Raw genomic sequence first — 27481 nt, forward strand, 5'->3', positions numbered from 1 at the left:
ATGTCAAGTGATTTTTAAACGATCATGTGGCGCGGTAGAGCGCATACGTACGTATGACGTAGACCACAACGTCCGAAGCATTGTGTTTCGCGTCGATAGCGTCGTTTAATAACAAGACAAGCATGTCCAGACTCCAGAGAAGCACAGAGTTGTCAGTTATTTGGCCATGCTGAAAAAGTAAGTAACGAATCTAATCTATTTATGATACACAAGCTGTAGTACACCCACATGCTTTAGAGTTTTCTTTGTGCTGAAACAGTGCTTACAAAATTTTGGTTCGTGAGAGCAAATTAACACAACTATAAACAAGAAAGTTGGTGTTCCATTCGCCATTCATCCTTCTTTAAATCACAGTGAAATTAGTTTTACTAAAAAGTTAACTATCATCTCCAGTGCATCCTTTTTCTGTTGGTGTAAACGATCCCCACCATGATTTTGGCAATATGTACTTCAATCTTGCCCTATTTTGGAACTGGTTTTATGTCATGCAACTGCCTAGTCTCCCTTTAATTCCAAGACCAAAAAAATTCATACTTACTTCCAAAGAAATTTATTACAAGATCACCCCTCGGCAATCATAACTAAAAAAGGAATTCTTTAACAAAACAAAATTAATAAAACAAAATCCATCACTTGTCATTCCAAAGAAAAAAAATTAAATATTTATTCTTATAACAGTTTTATAAATTTATATAAAAAAATATCTTTTTTTATTTTTTGTATAGTATTAAAAAAAAAACGAAAAAATAATCTTTTTTTAATTCTAGAAAGTTTCTCTTTGTAAATAAAAAAGCCATAATCATACATTATTTAATGTACATACAGTAAATAGTTATTTGGAATTAAATTCATCTGTATTTTATTTTTTGAAACTTAGTAAATATAATGTAGGTATTTACTTATGTATATTATAATCTTTAGTTTTTTTTTATTTTTATTATTTTTGGTCAGTTTATATTTCTGAGCGCGCTCAATCATATTATTTTCTTTATTTTTCCTAAGGTAGAAATTTAAAAAAATGAATTCAATATTATTTGTATATAATTATTTAGTAGCAAAACCTAGAAATTTTGCCAAGGAATTGATGAAGCAACACTCTGAGATGCCAGAAACTTAAACTGGCACATTATCATTTCATAGGGAATTGAACTTCTCTTTCAAGGAATATCGAGCTTTATTTTTGTTGTTGTTTTGTTAATTTTCGAGTTTCGTGTGTTTTTTGTTATAATATTGGAAAAGATACAAAACAGATATTTCTACAAAATTGAAATTCATTTCCATACTCTCGTATGTTTCTTAAAAAACAAAGTGACCTAAGGGTTATGTTATATATTCGATGTTTTGTGTCTTTAATTAAAATTGAATCAAGTAATAAATGGATGCGTGGAGGAATACAATTATTTTTTATTTTTTTCTTATTTTTAATGGAAACATTGGAGGGATGTTTTTATTACAGATCAAAATTTAATCGGCCGCCAAAAAGAAAACTATCACAAATCGAGAATCGCGACTTTTTTCATTGAAACACTATTTTTTTTACAGAAAAAGAAACTTATTGAAAAATGCAGAGCTCTGGTAAAACAAAAATTCATTCATTTGAAAACTTACAAATTATCATGTAAAGATTGTGTGGGTTTTCTTTTCGTCTCAATGATTATGATCAATACGTTTCAGCAATTTATCATGTTTTTTCAAGGTAAGAAAAGAATTCCAAAGAAATAAAAATAAAAAAACTAATTATAAGAGTAACAATAGTAAACTTCCATTAACATGCGTCATGCTGATGGCAGTCTGCTTTCAACTAAAAAAGTTATCACCTATCTTAAACTTTTTCTTTTTTTCTTCTTAAATTGTCGAATGTCACTTATATATATATATATTAAATGTATATAAAAAATAGTATGTTTGTCATTAACAATAAAAAAAGAAAAATAGGAACACCTGTTTAACAGAGTCCAGTCGCCAACTATCTACAAGAAATATAGTTGATTCTCAAGAGCATTCGATGGTGCCCTATGTAAATATTGTGCCACCATGAATGCCAATTTATGGGCATACTGGCATACAGCGGGAACACGACAAGTACCTGACCAATTGAAGTACATGTGGGTCATTTTGTACGATAGTATTTGAAGGCGGTCGGCTTCGAGACCCATTGAATCGTGTATAACATTGTAACTGGTCGGCGACACAGTTCCCTGGCGAACGCTCTGCGACACTAAGAAGAAGTCATAGCGCTCTGGCAGTGTAACCACATCATCCACAACTAACCCAGGCTGTGGATTCTGGGCTTTGACGAATAGACGCGTGTTAATTCGTTTAGACACAACAATAAACGCCAATCGACAGCCTCTCTCAATTCCGGCATCTTTGTATATTTGATCAAGTTTGGTTTTGAGATGTGTTATCTCGTTGTCGACAACCTCTTGGAGTTGTCCATCACCGACACCATCGCGGAAAAAGAGAATCCTTTCAGGTAACGCCCCGTGAGTATCGCGATAACTTTTAAGGGCTTTGTTCATATTAATTACAATTTCATTAGAAAGCTCCTGGCCCTTCATATGTTCAGTGACTGCACTGAAGTAGCTGGTAGATGCTCGCATATCCATAGTGGCGACTAGTGCTCCATAGGACTTCAGAGAATCTCTTGCGCTGTGACATACATCAAATCCAACTGTCATTAGACCTTGCATTGGCAGTTCGATCATCCATGGAGCTCCAAGTAATTTGGCGTTAACCTGAATTACAACTTTGGTTGCGACAGACATTAAGCCTGAGGTCTTGCCACGAGGAGCAATGGTGCGCAAATTAAGTACTTGCGAAGGAATGGCACGATCGACAATACATTTCTTTTTAATGCAACTATATCTGTTTGGGGCAATCAATAAATAAAAATAAAAGAACGGTATGAATAAATGTGTTTTAGTAATATTTTTTTTCTTTTGTATTTTAAATTACCTTTCAGCGTTGTCATTGGACACAACGATAACCAAGATTTGTGGATCGCTGTTGCAAGCCGTCTCAATAGCTGAGGCATACGATGGATTCCTGTCATCCGGCATTTCCATACTAAAAAAAGTAAAAATAAATAATATTAAATTAATAAAATTGATGATCCAAGCATATTACCATAGATTAAAGTAATAACAATTTTAATAATTATCTAACATTAAAAGGGTTTTGTATACCTTTAATATGCCAAAGACACAGTGTGGGCATTAGGAAAAGAGGGAAGGGTTGAATAGGAGTCGGTGCACATTGATTTGGGAAAGATAGAGCGTGGCAAGGCGTTCCACATTCTGTACTTTATAGTACGGCCGAAGTTGGGCTCAAGTGTAAACTGATGGGCAATCCTAGAAGCACGGGCATTACAGTTAAATTGTTAATTGGGGAGGAATGCAGCTGGCTATTATACGAGAGCATAGTCCATTAAAATAACGGTAAAAAAGCGTGAGACAAGAAACTTTACGACTATGTTCCAGTGAGGTAATCGAGTTGATGATGTTCATGTCACCAATCAATTAAAAAGCTCTTCTTTAAATACTGTCCAAGAGGCATAACTAAGTTACTGGAGCGCCAGCTCAGAGATGAATTATATTTAAGTTTCGGACGTAGTATATAGGTTTTGTAGATTGTAGCCAGATCAGATGGAGAGAGATATTTCTTGCAACGTCTCAAAAAACCTAGACATCTTGTGGCATTTTCGGCGACATCGCGTAGTGATCGCTCCTCAAAAGGCGGTTGCTAATACCCATTCCGAGGATGTCGAGATTTTCCGTTTCGTTGAAGCAAGTGTCACTCATAGATAGTGGCAAAAAGGGGTTTATCCCCATTGTACAATGTTGTGTAGGTAGGAATTTAATAAGCTGATCATATTTTGCCGTTACAGTTCCACATCCGAAGAGAAGGGTTGTGAGTCTGGAAACGGATATGAAAAGCTAAGAGTGCTATTGTCAGCAAAACAATGTATTGGATCAGAAGTAGCAGAGAGGAGATCTTTAATAAAAATGAGAACAAGTGTTGGAGATAGAACAGAGCCCTGGGGCACACCAGCATTTATTTAGTGGTTTTCAGACTTGAATCCATCCAATAAAACTTGTATTAAACGATTCAAAAGATAATTACTAATCTAACGAAGAAGAGGTTCGTCAATACCAAAGCACGCATTTTAAATAAACGATGAAGATGTCAGACTTTATCAAATGCCTTTGAAATATCAAGTCAAAGGTTACTTTGAAGATTTCTATGTGAAGATTTCTTCCACTGTTCGGTGAGATAAACCATGAGATCACCAGTGGACCTATTGCTACGAAAGCCGTATTGTCGGTCATTAAGAAGCTTTCGATCTTCGAGATATTTCTTGAGCTGTTTGAGTTTTAAATTGAGTTTTCCAACTACCCGAAACGAGCCCAGAAGAATAAGATAGATGGAAAGGCTCAAGCACTGGATTTGCTAGCGTTGAAGGACACCTCTTTAGACCACGGATTTATGAATGTTAAGATCTTTAAGACCTCTCGCCACAGTACGAGTACGAAAATAGATTGGTCCCATAGAATCATTTACGCGTTCAAAAACTGGGGGAGTCATGACACTATCTGGTAAGGTGGCATTTTCGGCGAACTGCCTTGCCGAGGAAGAGGAAGAATTCTCCAAGTTTTTTTTACAAATGACCAAAAACTTTCTGCCTTTGGGACATTGCAGTATTTTTTGCAGTAATTTTTGGTCATGCAAAATTCAAATATTGGCCTTGCAAATATTGCAGGCCTTCCTGGATTGTTTAAACCTTTTCCGGTTTTCCTCAGTTGGGTTGGCTCTAAACACCGGAAGCTCACCTCTTTCTCCTTGATAACCTCTTTGCAATTTGAATCGAACCATGATTTAGTCTTTAGTTTAAAACTTTTAACCCTATTCGGGATAAAAATTTTAATTCCCAGATGAGTCATAGAGACCGTCCCAGTTGGCTTTCTCGTACTGCCAAACGGTTCTCTTTGGAGCTCTTTCTTTAATTGGATTTGTTTGACACGAGAAATTAGCAGATGTGACACTGTGGTCCGATGTGCCTAGAGGCGTCAATACACTGATTGTGTACTTATCAGTATCAGAAGTGAGAAACAAGTCAAGTGTATTTTTTGCTCGGCCGTTAACGTCTGATATACGAGTAGGCTCATTGACAAGTAAGATGGATAAAACTCAGCGAAAATCTCAGCACACATTCCTTGGGGCGTTGTCTGACCCGAATGGCGAAGCCACGAAGAATTGTGATCATTGAAATCACCCGTAAAAACGATTTCAGTGTGAGGATACAGAGACAATTCTTTGTATGGAGTCAGACAGAGCATCAAATTCCTGAGAAGTTGAAACTCTGTTTAGGTTTACGCTCCGATAAAAAAAACAATAGTGAATGATGTGCTTATTCATGGAAAGTTTTAGCTACATGAAATTAAAAAGGGAGGTGGTACAATGACCGTATTGTGGTAAAAGTTGATATCCAACATCATTCCTAATATATATGGCGAGACCATTCAATACCCATGAATAAAAAATTCGTTAATGGGTTTCACTCAATGCCAAAACAGTTGGTCTGTTAGAATTAATGTGGATCTATACAGACAGAATATTCGATCTCAGCTCAAATTTTGCTAATTCTTATCAGTTAAAAGTAAAATTTCCATGGTTAAGCTTGTGTGAAAATCAGCCTTAAAGGCCTCGTTGTAAAAGATTCGTAGCATGAACCTCAAAAAAAAGTATCGTTATTTCCGTCGTGAAAAGCGGTTGACGTAGCCGAAATGAATAGAAAGTTAAGTAGCTAATACGCCTCATATCACTTGAATAGGAAACTATAGCGAAATCGAGCTCCCGTCTAATTCTATGGCTTGGTTACTTTAAGTGTGAGCCATCTACAAACGATGCTTTAACCAGATCAGTATGGCGGCCGTTTTGATAACTTTAAATTTTGGCTCTTTGCCAAAAAGCGGTGAAAATTTGACGCGTTCTATTATATAAGCCGCCTTTCTGCATTAGTTTTCAGTTAACAGACTGTATATGAGACACGTTTCATTTTTATGATTTTCCAATATTGGATTCATTACTTAAAAAATTGTATGCAACGTCGTTTCGGCTTATATCTTTTTATTAGCTATTTTGGAAATAGCTACATTTCTCCTTATAAACTTTGATTTTCGTTTTTTTTAGCTCGGTCAAAACTTTTTCTCAACTAATGCATCCCTTAAACTATTACTTATTGGTCGTCTTCGCATATTTTTCTTTTTATTGCAAACCGAACGGTATGCTCTTTTAATGACCAATACATTTAAAACCAAAAAGACGAACAACGAACGACTCTGTAATAGGTGACACTGGTCAACAAGTTATGTAGTTGGCAATCAAATTATGCTTTTTTAAGATTTTTGATTAATTAGACTTTTTGAGGCTATACAAATCGACAATCTCTTGCTTCGATATACCGTTTAAGAATTTTAACTATCGTACCTATTTTTCAAAAAATCCTCATTAGTTGTAAGTCTTCACCTGCATTAACCTTAAAACAATACTGAATAATGTATGATAAAACGATTCTAAACAAAACAATCGGAAAACGGTATGAAACAAATTTGTGATCTTATTACGAATTCGTGGCTTTAAGGTTATAATAATGGTTTTGGAAAATATTGAAAAAAAATGTGAAAAACGTGTACTTCTGAGTTTAAGCACAAGGTTAATATCTTGGATTTTGGATTAGGAATCATCAATAAAAATAAGCTACATTTAAGGTTATCAAAACTTCAGATATAGTCAAATGAAGACTCGTAAGAATCTCAGAGCTAATGAGAAGTTACGATAGTAAAATAATTTAAACTGCATCTATAAGATGATTGTACTTTGCAAATCATCATACAAAATGTCCATGAATCCATTACCATCTGGATCTGACAAAAGTACAAAGCAAAACCGAAGTACAAAAAACGAGACTGCTTAATAAAAGGCAAATAATAAGTAGCCAAGAGAAAGCCTATCGAAAAATTATTGCTCAATTATTGAGATTAAGGACGAGGATAACATGTAACCAGTCAATATCGAGCAGATAATATGTTCGATGATGCTAGTAAGCTTGATAGGTTCCGACAAGCCCAAATTTGCATGAACGAAAAATAGGAGAACCGACTCGGAAAAATGTTTTTAGTACAATTTGATAAAAGGTGCAAGGGAGATAAAACAGGATCAGGATGCCCGCCTTAGGATACGCAAATAATGAATATCTTTGCGATCGGAAAGGTGTAGACTTATAGAGGGAGGATAACAAATGAATCGTAGTTGTGAGGGCGAGGTAAACAAAAAATTAACACAGTCAGCTCACAAGCGTAAGGTAATAAACTCGTTTGAAATAATGATTGAAAATAGAATATCATTATATCGCCGTTTCTTCGTGTTGTGAAAGGAGATCAGCTCTTTGATTTTTGTAAAGCTCATTAAAATAGATGGTAAAGGAATGAGATTCTTGCCAAGCACAATGCCCAGGACAAATTGCAGTCGTTAGGGCTATACCGCACCTTCGTCTGCGAAAAAGACCATTACAACATAGTTTAATACACGTATCTATATAGATAGTGTTAGCTGCTCCAGGTGAAAATTGGGTCTTGTAAGAAAAACCGGGAAAATTCTGCCCTTCAGTAACAAAAGGGATTGCTAACTCTCAAGGTCAGCCTTGTTTGGTCATCTCGTAACTCCTTTGATTTGCATCACCATGATCTTAAAAACACATAAGAGTGAATGTTAAAAGTTACAAGTTCGTATCGAAATGTAAGCATAACCAAGTCCAATAGCCTTCGACTATCCTCACTGACGATAAAATTAGCCTTGTTTCGATATTGATTTCAGCATCATATCCTGCGGCGCAAAAAAAAAGTTTATGTTTTATTTCAACATAAATGAGAGTAGAAATGATGACAGATAGAAATATTATTTCAATGCTTTCAAAAATCGTTCCTAAGCTAAAATAAAGTATGCTAAAAAGGATTTTAAGGAAAAGCTACTTAAGTGAGAGAACAGATTCTTGAAAGCCAGTTCTTCTGGAATTCGACAATCACCCCTATTATCAAAATTAGTTCAAAAGTTGTTTCCAAAAAAAAAAATATATATATATATATATCCAACTATTACTTACATGCGTGGTTCGGCTATGTTCATCTTCATTCCATTTGCTGCTTGACGCATAAGCCTCACAAAATCATTACCCTCACGACTAAAACGTTGTGGAACAATCAAATACCATCTCTTGACTTCCTTTTGAACGAACATACTATTGTTACGGAATTCTCTATTCCAATCAGCATTCTTGTCGCAAGTGTACCTAAAATAAATTTGAAAACAAAATATTGAGTTAGTTGTTTTTAAATGTCTGTTTGTTTTAACTGTACTTACTTTCGATTGTTGGCAAACAAAATGTTCTCAGGACGAAGAATACGACCTGGCAATTCAACAAGTTTTGAATCTAACTGCAAATCCCATGATTTTAATACTTCTTTAGACGATTCTGCTCCATCCAAACGTTTGTGGAACATTCTTAATCGTTCAATACGGGGCTCTGGAGCTAAACGAGTATGATCAGCAATTGCTCTCATGAGACTAAAGGGGTAAAAGCAAAGAAATATAAGAATTTAACATTTTTGTTAAAGTTCAAAACTTACTTTCTGTTGTTCTTCATTTCGTCATTCAAGCCAGTTGCTCTTGAAAGCTCAGGAATAAGCATTATGAATTCATTTTGTCCTCCACGAATATTCTTCTCGGTTGGACGAGAAACTAACAGCGGTTGTTTGCGGTCTCGAATTTGAAGCTTATAACGCTACATTTTCCAAATAAACATAAATTAAATACCATTTAAAATAATGCATACGATTTGTTTCAAGCTATTTTACCTTCTGATAATAATCAAGATAAGAGACATCACCATCTTTGGTGTTGAATGTTGACATTGGTGTCTGATTAAAGTCAACATCATCAATGCGATAGGTCTTGTTGTTGTAGTCAGTCAAGACCACCATTCCTATAGAAAAAACACACTCATTATAATGACAAAAAAAAAACTATTTAAATTAAACAACAACTAACCGACAACTTCTTTTTTAAATATATTTTGATAATCGCCACTTTCTTGGGCGCATTTGATCAAAATCTGTAAAAGTGTATCAGTTCGCATAATTTTGTGCGTAATTTCAGCGCAAAGCAGAATATCTTGTTCGTGTTGACGAATGGAAGTTGTGTAACCTGGCCAGATCTCCAATTTGTGATTTGGTACACAAATCTTTAAAGAACAAAAAAGCACACATCGAAATTATCATGAGGCATACTTTTTTAGGTTAATCATATTTTTACCTTAGCAACAGGATCAAAAAAGTTTCTGCCAACTAATTGAAGATTTAATCCTTCCATCGAACGTCTCAAAATCAAATTCAATACTTGCAACAATTGAATGTCGGTAACTTTAATTTCACCGACATTTTTTACTTTTATTTGTATTGGTTCACCTTCCTTATTTTTGCAGTACAATTCCTTGATTGGTGCATTTAAATTGGTACTTGTGAAGAGCATGGCGCCATCAAACAAATAACCACCAAATAGTTCACGATGTTCGTAGATATAAGTACGACGAGCCCGAATCAAATCAACATCGGGTGAGAAATCAATGCGATATTGGAATATGGACCATTTGGGTTTTTTGAGGACGCGATAGTAGTTAGCCTGAACGGTGACAGGTTGACCGGTTTTGCCGCACTTTGAGACGCATTCTTTTGGACGGGTAGCAATGAATTCGCTGATAACACGTCTTCCACGAACTGATCCACGTCCTTCTTCCTTGGCAACTAAAACACAAATTGAGACGGAAAAAAATGGGTAATTTAGATGAAGAAATAACCATCACCATTGCATTTAAATACCTTCTGTTCCATGAGTAGTGGCTCTGCCCTGAATTAAAGGTGCTGGAGCACGTTGTTGTGGAGCGGAAGTTGGTGCTGATGTTGATGGATGTGGTTGACGAGCACCTTGGCCACCACCCCAAGCAGGTTGTTGTTGTGGTGCTGGACCAGATTGTTGAGGTTGCCGGTGTGGTGGTTGTTGTTGCTGTTGGCCACCACCCCATGCTCCTTGCTGTTGTCCACCTCTTTGTCCACTCCAACCTGACTGCTGATGGTGATCACCACCACCACCACCACGACCGTTTCCACCACCACCTCCACCACGACCATTTCCACCTCCTCCATAACCATTACCACCTCCTCCATAACCTGCGCCGCCGCCACCTCCTCCATAACCTCCGCCGCCGCCACCTCCTCCTCCTCCACCACCTTGCCTCCAGTTGGAATTCTGACCCTGAAAAATGTATGTTACTTATAGAAGCGGGTAAAAATAACAAATAGATTTGTTCTGTCTAGTCTACAAATTTAAGGGCCACAGCTACCGCTCAATAAGCTCAAAAGCAGATGCATTCCAAAGTACGAGAATCAGAATGAAATAAGATGAGCATTCTTCATTGAGTCTACGTGCGGATGTTCCCCAGAAATTACCCAAGAGGGTTCCCAATTAAAATTGGTGTGCACCAAAGAGGCGTCTTAATACTTTTGTATCAAATATTATAGTCCTTGAATTTCTTTTTGAGGATAAACTGACGGACGGATTAATTAGTTATTCTTTGCTGAATTTATACAGTATATGGGTGGATGTTCTAGAGAGGATTGGTAATATTCCAACAGTTTCGCGAAAGAAAGCCAAGAACAAGTACTCCTGAATTAAAAAGTATCCGCATTTTTTGTTTCGACTACCCGATGAAGCTCAGAAATGAAGCCCCACAATGAAACAGACGAGTCGTAGGGTTTTAGTCCTTAATGTAGACAAAAGGAAAGAAAAAAGGGAGCACATAAGGCATAAATAAAACCTGCAACAATTGAATTCATCTTTGTTGTTAAAGCAAGGATTTAGAATTTGTTATGCTTGATCTCGTGTAACCGGTTTTTTTTGTTTTTTAAGTTGGCAACGCTAACTAACTGGCAACCATAGAACTTAAGAACTTTAAGTAAAAACGTTTGTTGCTTCATTATTTTTAAATATGAATTTCATTTATTCGTTTTAAAATGTTTTCTTGGTCGAATGTTAAATGTTAGTATTTTATAAAACCACAAAAACATTGGCCATTATTATTTATTTCACATCATTGAACGTTTCCAGTCCCCAATAAACTTTTTTTTATAGAAGCTGTCTGACCCCCTACATAAATTGTATGAGGAAAATTTTAACTCAGCAAAATCTATACATAACTAAGCGCATCATACAAAAAAGACTTACTGCTAGGTTCGAGATTTTGATGCTGAAATTAAAGCGAGAAAGAGGAGACTTAAATATGTTGATTCATAAAAAATCTCATGATCGCTACTCTATAAAAAAACATAACACATTTTATTATCAATATACTCTGCCCGTTGCAATGGACCTCAACATATTTTATTTGGATATCTTTATTAGGAATTGAAACTCACGTTGCACTGATCCATACAAAAAAGTCCCATCTACCCCTGCATTGTGTTTATGTATATTTTTTTTAATTTGATCTTTCTTCTTATTTCAATGCAGAAACTAACTTATAGATGGACAGGGAGGGTATAAGTCAGCATATTTTTTTTTTTATTGAAGAACCAAGTGGTTTCAATCCAAGAAGAGAATAATCTTCGCTTGGTTTATTTTTAATCTTCAAATGAATATGAGTGTTAGATTTCAGCAACCATAAATACAGTCGATATGAAAAGTTTTCATACCGATGCACAACATTTATTGGCAACTATTTATTTTGAAAATGGTTCTTCCTGATCGCTTACTAAGAGAAAAATAAACAAAACCAATAACACAGTGCAACAAAATTGAGACGTTATTACTCTTGGGTAAACATCTATTGACGGATTTTTTTGAATTTCAAAATTTTGACTAATACCCCTATTATGTTTGGCGAATCAAACGTTCATAGTGAGATATTTTCATTAGGGAACTAACACATCCGACATACCACGGTTGGCGAACGAAAAAATAACAGGCATAAATATACTTATGAAAATTTAAAAAAACTGTTGTGTTCATTAATTGATAATTTTCATATTTAATAAAAATGCAAAATAACCAAAATGATAAGCAACATATATTGATTCGACTGCGTGAGAATATTCGAGACCACTCTAATTTCTTAAAACTCCCTAATCATCTTTATGTAGAACAAATATTTTGTACCAACTGGAAGTTCTTTTAATTCTAATTACTTCCTTAAGTTTCAGATCATATTTTTGACTGAATAACGAATTTGTATTCGTATTTAACAATTTGGAAGGAAAATTTAAAATAGCAAACACCTCCTTAATCCCTGCTATACTAAAATTAGCTTCTTAAAAGAAGTTGTGTGTGCAATTGAAGACAAATTATGCCCAACCTGGATCAGTCTCAACATGTCATCCGATGAGAAACAAAACGCACGAAACTACTGTTTTTTTAACGGCCAGGTTACCGTAATAGAATCAGTTGACGGAACCTATATAGGAATAGTTGCTTTGATTGAGTTGCGTTATCAAGGATATTACAATTAAAAGCAATGATAGTAAGTTTTTTTCCCCCAAGAGTAGCTTTTGGTTTTTAGCGCAAGTTTTTAAGGCGTGTGACCATAAAATGTGTATTCGTTATGTTGACTCAAGATATCCTGGGTCAACCCATGATTCGTTTGTATGGAACTCCAGTAATCTTAAGTCAGTTCTTGAAATGTCGTACCAAAGAGGAGAACGTTCAATGTTCCTTGGTAGTACATATTTATATTTTTATTTCGTCGTTCAATAATTTTTCTTTTCCATCGCGAGTAGGTGGCCCAAGTAAGTTGAGAGTTGCAGCAAATTGGTCTCAATATTCCTTTTGGTTTTTTTTAGGAACCAAACTCTCCAACACCTCTTGCTACAGTCGGGTTCGATTCCATCAGTTCGACTAACTTTTCGTGCTGATACTCAACATTTCATGCAGTAGCTCTGGCAAAAATCTCCAGCAAATGAGGGTTTCCAACCCTCTGTTCCGTTATCACTTGAGAACTTGAATTGTTCAAGGATTTTGTGCGATTTATTAGAAATTGGAACGCTTCATCAATGGTGGGCGTTAAAGATCAATGTAAACTGACTTTTTTCTTGATTTAAATTGATGTCCATGTTTTGCATTTCACTTCTTGTGAATACACTTTGCGAAAGTGAATTGGGTGTTCCACAATTCGTTAATGTGAATTGGATTTTCGAACATGCAAATGGATGTTCTGTTTTTCGGGGTTTGTTCCATTTTTTGAACGCATTTAAATCACAGTTTTTATTTCTCTGAATTGATCTTTGATAGCTTCATTCTGCTAGGAATCGGACGGTTGAAGCAGGTTTTTGAATTGAAGGAATCGATCAAAGTATTATAAAAGGTTCTCTTTCCCTTAGAACATATAAAAATGCGTCTTTGCTTAATCTTAAATTGCAATTAAAGCTTAAAAGAGGAAATTCCTTTATTTATTGAACAATTCTCGCAACATTCGTCTTCTAATTTTTCTCTTGAATAATATTGCATCCATCTTTAAAACAGCGAAGATTTTACTTCAGAAACAAAACAAAAATGGATGATCCTTCAGTTCTGACAGTTCGAAGCAGTTTCGAAGCTCTCGAAATCGATGGAATTGAAAAACATGCGATTTCTGACGTGAAATTGAAAAGTGATTTCAATTCACTTTCGATCGAAATTCGGAAAATGGGCGTGAATATCAGGTTTTAGACGACCACTGGATCTCGCAGAATGGCGGCGGCGCACCAAGGAAAATCAAATCATTTTCTCAGTCGTCTTGGCGATGTTAATTTCTCGCTCGGAACTGCGATTTTACGCGTTTGTGTTGTTGTGTAGAAAAGTGAAGAAGAATATTGATGTTTGCTAAAAATCCCGAAATGATTTAAGCTCTTACGGCCAATATTATCTAAACAATTTGGAAGCTACAAAATCTTTTAAAACCGACAACTCACATTTTAACCACTCACAAGGTTACGACTTTTATATTTTCATATACATATATACATCATCATTTTTGTTAAAAAGATACAATTACAGTGGTGGAAATATAATAAGAAAGGATTGTTTTCTATTCATAAATGTACTTAGCTAAACATATGTAACTATTATTAGTCTCTTCTTGGACGGATATTTTTTTTTAATTTATAGAAAAGAAAAAAGAACAATTCTCTCTATAATTCAAAATGTAACAGAAATCAAAAATGCTCTTAATGACATTTTAGAATGGACAATTTCTTCTTTATTTAAACTTTCGTTACCAAAACGCAAAGTTTTGCAAATATGTATATCGGAAACATTTGTCGCAACTTATATTAAGTAAAATAGATGATATTTTTATTTATGACAACGCTCCAAAATCCACACTCGGGATCATAAAACCAATCTACAGCAAGATGTAGTGTTGGCGCTTTCCGACTACCCCAAGGTTAAAAATGCAGAGGTTGGCCTCCCTATTTTTGAAGATCGAAGAGAAAAAATCATATATAAACTATATGCTAAACTGATATTTCCGTCGAGCACAATAATCCACAAAGAAGTCAACTTAACACTGAACAAGGAAAGAAATTACAAGACACCATCAGCCATTTTCACCATCCTTCAATCAGGTAACTCTGAATTACCAAAACAAGAGTTGTTAAAAACAAAAATTGTGCTCTACTGGAACCTTCTTCATTCATCCACTCATCTCAAAGGAAAACCCATACAAACGTTGAGATACAATCGCAAGTTTTATCTAAGGATTTCATGTGAGCTCAATTCCAAAAACTGGAAATTCACTTTTACGGATGGGTCCAAAAACTCAGAGATTTCAACTTTTGCAATCACAAATGAAGACGGTAGCACGATACTTTTTTATATTACTTACTTGGCCTTTGCCATCTTTACTGTCATTGAAGAGGCTTTAAAAGAAGGAAATAAGCAGATTATATTTACAGACAGTGTCTCTACGATCAAAGCTGTCAAAAATACCAGCAAGAACTCCACCAATATCATTAACAACATCAGCTCCCAATTGGTAAATTCAAACAAGCACATAGAACTAATGTGCACCCCTGGACACATTGGCATCCGTGGCAGTGAGTTCGCAGATAAAGCACAAGCCTTGCAAGCAAGTCACCAACCTACCACTAGAATATTTACACCAAGAATGACCTTGTGAAGAACCTTACAAGAAAACTGACTAGCCCTCAAGAAACGAATGGAGAATATACATATCACCACTATGTAGGAGTGAATCCAACCAAATCAAAACCTATATAACCCAAAAACAGCGAAAAATCGAAAATAAAACTTTATCCGACTCCGAATTGGCCATACCTCTGCCACCCATCTCCAGCTCCTCAAAAAAAACCTCCTCAATACTACATCTGACCTTCAACCCCTGTTCCAAAACTGCAACAGAACTAGGCCAATCATTGAGAAAATCCTAAATGGAAACGATATCATCGAAACGTTGAGATACCCAAGTTTGTCAAATATAATTAATATCAATGATATTCTCTTAGAAAGTGAAACCATTATATAAATGTATATGTATAAAATTAATTATAGAGCGGTAGACCTTTGAAGCTAGAAGCAAGAAGAAGAATACATAATAATAATAAAAGACCAAAACAAAACAGGAAGAATTCAATATCTTCCCTTAGTAAAATATTAAGCCTTGTCTCAGCTCATGGAAGTATGCCTTTAGAAACGTCTTTGAAGCTCAACTATTCGTCCCCCCCTCCATGGAAAAGACACTTACTGCCAATCGACACCAGCCTCTCTAGTCACAGGAAAGAAAACACTCCAAATGAACACTTCCTTATGCTTCACCGTGAGCTGATCAAAAACATCAAACCAGTGAGAATTTTGTACACAGATGGATCCTATAGGAATAAAATCTCAACATACGCCGTCATCGAGCTCAAAGCGAACCACGAAGAAATCCTCACTTTTCAAGGACTCCTTCCAGACGCGGCTGGCAGCTATCTAGCAGAATTAACAGCAATATTGAAAGCACTGTCCGTGGCAAAAACATGGACAGAAAGGACATTGATACTCACTGACAGCTTAAGTATCCTTACCGGAATCAAAAGTGCAACTAACAACTGCATCCTATTTGACAAAACCAACATAATCCTAGCTTGGATACCAGGCCACGCTGGTATAAGAGGAAATGAGCTAGCAGATACTGCAGCAAAAGACGCCACTAACCATCCATATTTAAAAGAACTGCCACCTATATCTCAGCTTATCCGCAAAATGTTCATGGCTAATGAGCAAGAAGAACTCAAAAGCTCTTGGCTAAAAGAGGAGAACTTTCTTCGTAAACACCACTCAACACACCTCAGAACTCCATACAACAAAAACCTAACCAGAGAAGAATGTATTTCTCTATTTCGGATCAGAGTTGGAAAAACTTTGTTTACGAGTCGCCACTTCTTCACAAACGATCCCCCAGAGGAGCGCGAAAGTTGTAAAGAAGTTCTCTCAATCTGGCATATTTTTGCAGAATGTCCGATTTCTCGTCTAATCAAAAATACAATCCCATTGGAAGACAAGCAGAAACAGATGGGTGAAATACTAAACCCATCTGACATTAATACTTATCAACGCATAAAATCAACAACAACCCTACACAACAAATTTAAAGATATTTGAACTTTAATATTAGTTATATTTTTTTTTCCGTAAATAAATAACATAACATTACATCATATTTTTCTTTTCGATGTTAATGTTTTCATAAATTACATATTAATATTTTTACATAAAAAAAAAAAACAAATTAAATACGACATCTATGGTCTTGCCGCCCTGATGTCTTCAATATAAATAATTTTATAAATTTATTTTTGTAAGTTATTTTTTGATAAATAAATAAATAAATAAATAATAAAAGTTTGTAAGTTTTTTTTGAAAACAAATATTCGATTTCCTTTCTCGGAAGAATGATTAGAAACGACTCATGTTGTTAATTATCTGCAAATAATGTTCTAAAATCTAAACGACTGATTTAGAAAAATTATCATTTGAAAACCACAAATGATGATGTGATGAATCAAAAGTTAACACAATTGGATAACACCCATGGACAAAAGCTTCCGTCAAAAAGTTTCTTGATTGGGTAGCCAGCCTAAGGGCTCGCGTACACTAAAACCGATTTATCGGTCGATATCGGATCGGAACAATTCGGACGAGCATTTCGGGCGTTCGACTGCATACACTGCTTCCGACCGCGGACGATACCGGTTTGGAGTCCGAATTTGTGAAACTTGTGAAAATAATAAATTTTTTCAATGGAAGATTTCGAAGAAATGTATATGTATTTTAGAAAATTCATACCGTCATTTAATGCGTCAACGTAGAAGACGTCGTTGATGTGTATGGATTAATGAAATATTTATGCAAAGAAAACAACTTGGTGAATACCACCATCTTTTTGAAGATTTGAAATTACAACCCATAAAATTTTTCGAGTATTTAAGAATGTCTTTTAGGACATTTCAATATATTTTAAACTCAGTGGAAGCATTGATAACAAAGCAGAACACAAACTATTTGGAATGTATACCTCCCATGGAAAGACTCGCAATAGCAATTATGGCACGAATTGACCCGACAACTGACGAAAAATTCAAACATGTTTGGATTATGTCGGTTGATCGGTTACTATCGGCCGTCATCGGACAATGCCGCTTTCAGTGGTGTACGCGCTCTCTTTCCTTTCTATGTGTTTGGTTCGATCGGCTAACAACGGCCGAGCAAAATTCGGCCGATGACGGATTAGGTGTACGCGAGTCGTTAGAAGGCGCTGTGCAGCCGTTATTAAGATGATGGTTTCCCGACCTAAGTACTAACGTTTCAAATTGAAAAACTCGGTAAATTTGTAAATATTTTATTATTTGAAAAAAAATATATTTTTACCTACATAAAGGAATACATCAATATAACCATTTTGAAATAACAAAATAAAAAATCGTTTTTAAATAATTTTCTACCACCTATGCTTTAAGTGCTATGAATGAAAATGCTGCCGAAATGGAACCAAATTGGTTTTTAATGAAACAAAATCCAATCAGGCAGTAAAACAAAAACTGAAAATAAAACAAAGAAAAGGGTTCTTTCTTACGCACCCTGTTTTTAATAAGTTTTTACGCAGGTAGGCAGGCAATCTGTTATGAGTTATCTATTAATATGCGTAGGTCATACTTTGATGTTTGAAGATGCACGTTTAGTTAGGAAATATTATTTTATAACAAAATATGTATGTATTTTTTATATTTTGAAATGGAAGCATAATTATAAAGAAAAATAACAAAATGTACTCAACTTACACCGAGACACACATGCTTGTAGCAAAAACTATTTATTTTATACACTACAAATTGTAGAGATCAACGTAATTCCCCTTAAACCAATACCATACCCAAGTTTTAATCTTTACAAAAAATGAGATCAAGTGCTCACTTATGGCAATAAGTAAAGGTTCAAAAAATGTCTGTCTCTTATTTCTTGAACATCATTTCTTTTGAAAATTATAATAAGAACATATTTTCTGATTATGTTTTTAATACCTGCAAAAAAGATAAAAGATTTGCCGTTGGTATATATTTTTTTTTATGTCTGCCTTCCTTAGACCTCTGTAAGAGCCCTCTTCATGTTTCATACCTACATCAGATAAAGGGAACATACAGCGTTGGAAGAAATAATAGAAACAAGGTTGGTGCTTATTCTTTTGAACACATCAAATGGTATTTGTGAAGAGTGGGAAAATAAAAACTACACAGATAGATTTTTAACAATTTGTTGCTTAAATACAACAATACTGATAAAAAATAAACTTTTGATTATTATGTTGCTTCCTTTTGGAAAAAATAATAGAAACAAAATTAAAATGGTACTGTTTTTGTACCGAGAAAGTAACTTGACGGTAAAAGTATTTTAAATTCTACAAAAAGTGTTTTGTAGTGGCTCTTTATTATTAATAACTGCGGGTAAGTTCATTAATATAAAAATGCAGCAGTAATGCAAGATTTGCGTTCATAAATGTAAATACACTGCATTACTGCAGTCGGTAACTCTGTTTAAAAAAAACAGCCTGACAGCTGAAATGCATCAAACCTGCAGTCATTTTCTGTTGCCACTCTGCAGGAAAATGTCAGAACATGGTGTGTAGGTAAAAAAAATGAATATTAATAATTTTTTTTGCAAAAAATAAAATGATTTGTTATTAATAAGTTGAAATATAATATTTTCACTTCATACAAATAAACGGAGTTTTTCTGTTCATAAATGCATTGCATAGATTTTGTCGGTATGACTTGTGCAACTACTTGCATTTTTGAGCTCAACCTGCCTCCACTGTTCGCCCCATCGAATTCTCCAATTCAGCACACGGCAAATGGTACAGTTATGGAGTACCATTCCCTTTGATCACAACTCGTCTTTTTTTTTTTGGTTTCACCATCTTCGATCCTTTGCTTTAGGATGCTCCCTAAGTTTTCAATTGGGTTTAGTTTAGGGAGATTGTGATGGGCGTTCCATAATATTGATTTTGTTTTTTTTGTAAGTATTTGTTAGCCAATTTTAAGAGCATGAAATCCCATTTGATTAGCACCTCCTCCTCAGTTAATGTTAGCGTAGCTGAATTTAAGACGTGGACGTAATCTGCATCGCACATCTTATCTTTGATCCTAAATATTGGACCCACAACATATGCTGAAAAGTACCCTCAAATCATTATACTCCACCACCGTGCTTCACTGTATTCTTTTCGTATTTTGAGTTGAATTTCTTATCTTTTCCCCTTCTCACATACATTTTTCCATCGGAAGTAAACAAATTAATCGTCGTTTCATCCGACCACAAAACTTTATTCCAAAAAGAAGGGTGTAAGTGTTTGTTTATTTATTTTGTATAATTATTTCCTTGTTTGAAAAATGCAACTTTTCTTGGACTTCTACCAGGAAGAATAGTTTTTAAAAGTTGGTTTCTTATTGTTCTATCTCTGACTGATCCGTTTAATTCGTTTTTAAGTTCTCTTAAAGAAAGAAATGGATTCCTCTTACATATTCTTCTTACCAATAGTGTATCAAAACGCGAAGAATTTTATTTTTTTCTTCATCTTGTTTCTTCTTTAGGCGTGAATGTAAAGTTTTAAATACTTTTTTCTTCGAACAGTTTAAGGTTTATGTAATATCAGTTAAAGTAGGTGGTTGTTTCTATTATTATTTTCCAGGCGAAATCATTATTGGCCTCAAACTTTTTACCGTTAAGTGAAAACAAAAAGTTGTGTCCACAAAACAATTTTGCCATTTAAAAGCATTTTTAGGTACGAATAAAATATAGAAAGACTAACGACAAAACACTTAAAAGTGTGTATCGAAAATGATAAAGACACTTGTTTCTATTATATTTTCCAACACTGTATATGGAATATATAAATATCCCTCATGAGCTATTTTTCTTAAAATCGAATACTATTTTATGAACGAACAAATAAAATAAAAACACCATCCATAACTTATTTAAAGAACGTGACCCCAGATGAATTAATGAAGAATAAATCTGTATGTAATGAATGTTGTACGTAACCTTTTTTTGTATTGTTGAATTGAAACCTTTTTGTGGTTTCAAAGTATATTATGATTTTTGGTTTCCTATTACAAAAACTATGTGTTGATAAGAGCTGAGAACATCAAAAAAGAAAAGGTCGTGTTTATAATAAAAAAAATATATATATACTGTATATCTTTTCCGTCCTTTTGTAGTTGTTACTTTAAATGTTTATCTCGAATCAAAATCTATGCAACTTTATACATACATATAATAACAATTAGATTGGTATTATCCACTTGAAAAATATTACTTATATTCTGATAAACGTTCAAAGAAAATGTTTCGATATCGCCTTTGGGAAACGAAAGTCAAGTACAAGTCCTATAAATTTGTATGAAATTAAATGTAGCAACTTACAATTATTTTCATAATTTCAATGTAAAGTAGAGTAGGAAATTCTTACTAGGATTGACAAAAATATTGTCCAACATTTGTATTCGGTTTTCCAATACAGACTTGACATCTTTGAAATTAAACGAAGTGTCATTGTCAATTGTTTAGTAAACTCCAACATTTTCTTCATGGTAAAGTACACGAACAAAAATTCGCATCTTCAAGAGCGTTAACTCGAATTTTCGGTCAAAAATTCTCACCCTAGTATACAGACAATAACAAGTACATACATTCGTTGTGTGATGTTGCCGTGTCAGTGAGGCAACGGATTAGTCGAAGTGTCAAAAATATCACTGGCCTTAGCAAATGAGCTAAATTAGTCAATTTCATGGCGCTCTCAAGAATTGGGCACCGCTCAAACCAAATGACGGCGTATCTTGCGTAAGGATCTTAGTTAACATCCATAAGAATTGAAGCCGATGGACCATTTGAAGTGACGTACGATCTCCGAATGAGAACTGGAAAAGTTCGCCAAGATGACGAATTTCATGGCAAACTCATTTTTATCTCTCTGGGTTCGTCCGTGACCAAAATATGCGTTATTGGCCGGGTAAAAATCAAAATCTGCTTCATGAATTACAACTTCATCAACAACAATAATTGTTTGGTGAAAGCCATATTTTTTCAACGATAACGCTCATCACGTTCAATGGCGAATGCAGAGGGGATCGTAGGAGTCATGAGACCCCCCTGGGAGATAGTTTGTTTGTATTTTTGTAGGAATTCCCTTTAATTCCAAAACTAATCGTATTGAGTCAATGGATATGACCCCTATTATATTTTGAATTATTTATTTTTGTATATGAAAACAAAATTTGTATTTTACTTTCTAAACTTTGTTGCAAAAAGTACCACTTTTAACTGAGGCCTGAACCAATAACATAATATTAATCTGGCATTCAGCAGACTTAGCACAAATTCATCAAATTTTGACCAATGACCAATGGACGATCCAGGGGAGGTCATATGAGCCATAACGCTTATGCAGTTTAGTTGTGTAAGTAAAGATTAGTTAGTAATTTAACGATATTCACCAAAAAGTGATTTGTTGTCAAAAACATTTAAAATTTTTGTAACTTGACCAATGCTTCGAATTATTTTCATAAAATTTGTTTCAAAGAAAAAGAACAAAAATTCAAGTTTTTAAGAAGAAACCTTGAATAAAAGATCTTATTTTTTGTATGCACATAAATAGTGAACATTGAAGTGATTTTTACTTGCGAGTTGCGACACATAGGAACTATATGGCAAGTATTGCGTTCGTAAAAAATTTCGAATCATACATGACATTAAGATGTTAGAAAAGTAAAAAAAAAAGTGGGTCCCCAATTCCATCCGTCTGTCTTTCGGTAAAGCATAAACCACTGTGCCGGTTGAAACTAAGCCGATAAGCTTAAGGCGTTTTTTTTCCATGTTTTAATTCTAAAAATAACAGCAGGTCCCATACAAATTTTTTGGTGTAAATTCGAAATTCGATTTTTTTCGGAAATGAACCGTTAGATTTTTTTTCTCTACAATTTTTTTCTTAATTCGGCTTGTTTTTACAAGAAAAACATGTTTTGGTATTGCTCCAGAAAGGAACCCCTCATAAAACCGTTATTTTGTTTTCAAATTTTCTCAAGAACTTAATCAGATTTCAATAAACTTGTCTTTCAATGCAAGCTCTTGTCGATGGTCAAATTTTCAAATTGATGATAATTTTTGATGATCGAAAATATCATTACTTTTTTTTAATGGCATTTGAATTTTTGAGAACATTTTTTTTTTCAGGTATTGTAGCCGGATAAAATATATTTCTTTTGTTGAATAAAACTTTTAGGGTCGTAACTAATTAAAGAAATCTGCATTTTGTAGGGAATTTGCGTTGAATGTTCTAGAACTGAGATTTAAACACGAATTTAAAGAATATAAATGCCCATAAACAGCAAAAGTGACACTTTTGTTAAACTAATTGCTAATTTAAAAACAATACACGTTTCATATGTATTAATATAAAAGCTTCAAATCTCTTGAGAACTGAACTGAAAAGCGATTCTAAAACGAGTGATTTGTGACTGCCTAGTTTGTTTGTATTTTATATTCAGAGAAATTATTTACTTTAATGCACTTATTTCCCTAAATTCAAGAATACAACATTTTTCTCTCTACAATTTTAAAGTTTCTTTGATGAAGCATGAAGCATCAGCTCCAATCTACGAGTAAGCAGACTGGTAGCGATAGTAATTATAGTCTCCAGTAAGTTGAGTCCGAAAAAACCAAGTCAAAAAAAAAAAAACAGAACATTTTTTGATATCAGATTCTTTCTCATTTTTTGGATTTTTGAACTTTTTGTAACGTTTTTCTTATTAACATCGCAACAAAAAGGAATATATATTTTTTTTTTGAAGAAATCAAAAACTATTGTTTTCCTCTTAAACATGGCATATTTAGAAAACTGTTAAAATCTTGGAATGCTTTCGTACGAAGAAAATCTACTAAATTAAATAAATAGACTATAACTAGCTGGATTAAAGCGTTTTAAAATAATTTAATAACTTAAGTTGTCACTTTAGTAAAGTTGTCTCTTTAGCCCTTGAAAAGTGTACCTTTAAGGTTTAGACGCACATTATGGTATTTAAATTTGTTTAGCATTCTTTAAAGAACATTTTTAAGCGGTAAGTAGAAACTCGTCTATATGTTAAATGCGTGACCCCCCTCTGATTAAAAATCTGGATCCGCCCTTGGTCTCGATACTGTGAATGACCAGCATTATCGCGCCATCACTACCGATTATATTTTACCTGAACTGGAAGACATGAACTTGGACAATATGTAGTTTCAACAGGATGGTGCCACACAGCATACCTTGCAATCAATTTATTGAAGAGTAAGTTCGATGAGTGTGTTATCTGAAGAAATGGGCCAGAAGATTTATCGTTTGTATGATTAAATGCCTATGAATGAAGTTGAGTTCCATTCATAAATGTTTTGGATGCATTTCAAGCCCATATCAATTCTTAAATCTGCCAAGTCCTTATTGAAAAATCTTTGGACTTTAGTATTCAAAAAGATTAAATAAGTCAGCAAACTACTAAATTTTTATTTTATTCTTTTATTTATGAGAACTGATTAAAATTTCGTAATTGATGATAGGACTTTTTTAAGCTGAAAGCATTGGAAACTTGAAATAAATAAGAAAAAGAAATATTTTAAAAGAACAGCTTTCAACCATAAGAACGAAGTAAAAAGGATGCAAATTCGATGTATCTTTTTTTATTTAACAACGCACCTCATGGTCTAATTTTAAAATAACGATGTTTTACCATATCTTCCATAAAATGTATGTCAATGTGTATGGCTATGAAGAGGGAGCAAAGTATAAGATAGAAAAATAAAATCCCGAAGGAAACCAAATCAACTAAGCAAATTAGTTAAAACGCAATAAAAAAAAATATGTCTCAAATCCGGTTTTGAATGCTCATGTTTATCTTAAACCACTTTTTTTTAATAAAATAGCAGGTATACAAAAAATTGTGTTTTTTTTGTTTTGTTTTTGGAGTAGCATCATCTCTCATTATTAGAAAGAAGTAAGTAGACATTGGAAAAAAGCAAGTCATATCATTATTTTTAAATTTTTACCGGGGCAATGCCCCAGATTTAGTAGGAAACTTTCTGCAATTTATTGACTACATGCTGATAACCTACACAATTTTGTATAAAGTACCTACATGCAATTATGTACCTAATCGAAATAAGAGATCCAAGTTAATTATTAGGAGGATGATAAACTGATATGACATGTGTATGCATATATGTGCATTCCCGAACACACTACTCCTGACATTTATCTATATAATATAAAGAAAGTAAGTTCTACGGGGTGCTTCGATTGTTGCATACATCAAATGCATAACAATGTTCATAAAACTAATATATGTACGTTCATTGTCTTTTGCAGACAAATCTGACTTCATCAAGAATTAGCTAATTATCTACTTCATTCGTTTATAAACATGAGATTATAATTAAATCAAACAAAAAAACACTTACCGGAGTTTGAGCATTAGGAGGCCGTCGACCACCACCTCCACCTCCACCGCTTCCATTTGCACCACCTTGTTGTTGGCGTGAAGCTCTTCCTTGACCACGTGCTCTTCCGGCACCGGATCCTTTTTGACCCTCCATGTTGCAGAAAAATCCAATCACCTAAATCGCAATACGAAGCGTCGTCGTCGTCGTAGCCGCCTTTGTGTAATATCTACGATAGCTGAAAAGTTTCGTTTATTTATTATTGAATTCTGAATGCAACCAAATGAATATGCATGTTTTTATTTATTCACAAAATACTTACAATTTATTTATTAAAGTTTCAATACGAAAATATATAATTTGAATAGATTTGCAAAAAAAGTGCAACAATTGAGCAGACTAAATAACGCGCACTGAAACTAAACCAAGCGATTGCGATTCTCCAGTTATGTCTATGGATATGGAGGTATCAAAAATTGAAACCGTTTTGTTTCATCTTTCATCTGTTGTTTTGTTTGGTTTAGCTCAGTGGTTTATGTACAGTACGAATACAAATTTGTATGTTGTTTCAATTTCAATTTTGTTTCAATTCAGAAAAACAAGAACTGTTTGATTTTAAGTTTTTTTTTATGTCAAAAAAGTTTAGAATTGTTGGAATTTGAATTGTTTAAATTGATGATCCGTCAAAGTACCAAAATCAAATATAAATAAAATTGTTTTTATAACTTTTGAATTAGAAAATGCATAGCGATTAAAAAATTGAAGCTGCTCTTAATAACTTAAATAGTGTTCCGAGATAAACGAAACATATTGATTTATTGTATAATGAATGTTGTTCGATTCAGATGAGGAATTACTTTCATTGAATTCATTAGGGTAAAATTTTAAACGATTTAGTAAAATGTTAGCTAGTTTTAGCAATTACATAAGCTTAAAGGATGATATAGCTTAGCTTCACAATTTTGCTAAAATTAAAGCCAGGAAATGGCTATTTTAACTAAAAGCAATTTGCTAAATTTAAATGGCGTCTGATCTTATAAGAGTAGTGGATTGAATGTCCCAGTCTAAAGTTGGCAATAACATTTAATAGGTCCGTTTAAGTTAGTTTTCTTAGTTTATTTTCATAAACTGTGATTGTTTAGGCATTCTAAAATGCCCATTTTTTAATAAGCAATTTACTAGTTAGCAAAACCAAAAGAAAGGTTTAAAATTTTGAAGTCACTCAGTAAATTGCTATATATTAAGAAAATTAATACTTAGTAAGAGTTTAAGTTCTTACAAATAGGTTTTTCCAAATTTTACGATATTGTTTTTCCGAGGCCAAAAAATTAAACAATTGCTTGTTTGTAAGAAAATCATTCATTTTGACAGTTTAACGCGTTCAACTTATCTTCAGAGCTGAGATGCGATTCGCAACTAATTTGCACTTGAACAATAAATTTAGAAACGATGCGATGACGTTATATTGTTATAAAACGTAACAATTTTTAATGTCTATTAATGGCAATAATTAACGATTGTTAACAATAGTTAGAAAAAGAAGAGAGCTCCGAGATCATTTAAGTCGCGTTCAGGTATAATCTATAATATATATATTTGGGTGCTTCATTTCCGCAAAAAAAAATTGTTTTCTCGGTGCACAAGCAAAATATTAATTTACTTATAGAAAAAAAAATTCTCACCAAAGTAATGCTCTTTATATCAATTTCAAGTACTTACAATTTAAAATTGGAGTTATCCCATTTGAAATAAATGTAAAAAAATGCTTTTTTTCAAAGTTCTAATGCTCACTCACCTTTTACAATATTGTCAACCGGTTTAATGGACCTTATAGGGAGTTTCACGCTCTTTAAAATTGCTTTGGTGTTTTTTTTGTGTAACTCGCACTGGTTCGCCAGTAGAAGACATCAAAGTTCAATTTTTTGAATAAATAGGTTTTTTTGAGCAATTCGCAAAAAGTAGGGAGAAAAAAGGATTGATTCGTAAAAGCACCACAACAGGAAAAAGAAGGCACGAACCCTTCTATAATTCAATGAGGTTTAGATAACTGATTGCTATAAACACTCATCATTAAAACATTTCAGATTCCTGCTGTTTCATAAAGGTCGCCCTTTATGTTTCAAAACTTTAAAGTCCTAAGAAATTCCATTATGCAGCAATGTTGATAAGCATTAAACAGAGGCAGCTATTTATTTTCGTCACATTTGTCTATTCTTTTTCAGTTTTTTTTTAAAACGTTAAGCAAGCGAGCAGTAGCTACAATTTTGTACGCAAATATTATAAAAGTTTTAAATATTTTTGATAATTTTTTCAATCAGGTAAAACGCAAATTTTATACTGATTTTATGGTTATTTTCAAAGTGGTCTATTCTCTTAT

General features: G+C 33.8%; 1 protein-coding gene across 2 annotated transcripts in view; it reads right to left on the reverse strand.

The window, feature by feature from the left end:
- Window positions 1–1380: 1380 nt before the first annotated feature.
- LOC129949196 (protein aubergine) overlaps window positions 1381–27481 on the reverse strand; it is a 29498-nt gene continuing 3397 nt past the window's right edge. Inside the window, exons 1-11 of one of the 2 annotated variants that reach the window (XM_056060485.1) lie at window positions 25427–25578; window positions 25126–25342; window positions 9933–10365; window positions 9370–9857; window positions 9106–9298; window positions 8913–9040; window positions 8685–8839; window positions 8419–8622; window positions 8162–8347; window positions 2959–3069; window positions 1381–2868 (exon numbers count right to left, since the gene is read on the reverse strand). In XM_056060485.1, the coding sequence (XP_055916460.1) occupies window positions 1971–2868; window positions 2959–3069; window positions 8162–8347; window positions 8419–8622; window positions 8685–8839; window positions 8913–9040; window positions 9106–9298; window positions 9370–9857; window positions 9933–10365; window positions 25126–25260 (2931 nt within the window). In that variant the 5' untranslated portion in view covers window positions 25261–25342; window positions 25427–25578 and the 3' untranslated portion in view covers window positions 1381–1970. Of the gene's footprint in view, window positions 2869–2958; window positions 3070–8161; window positions 8348–8418; window positions 8623–8684; window positions 8840–8912; window positions 9041–9105; window positions 9299–9369; window positions 9858–9932; window positions 10366–25125; window positions 25343–25426; window positions 25579–27481 lie in introns of those variants that run through there. The other variant, XM_056060486.1, reaches the window with a different exon arrangement.

Source organism: Eupeodes corollae, chromosome 3 (assembly GCF_945859685.1).
Source record: "Eupeodes corollae chromosome 3, idEupCoro1.1, whole genome shotgun sequence".
Classification (NCBI taxonomy): Eukaryota; Metazoa; Arthropoda; class Insecta; order Diptera; family Syrphidae; genus Eupeodes; species Eupeodes corollae.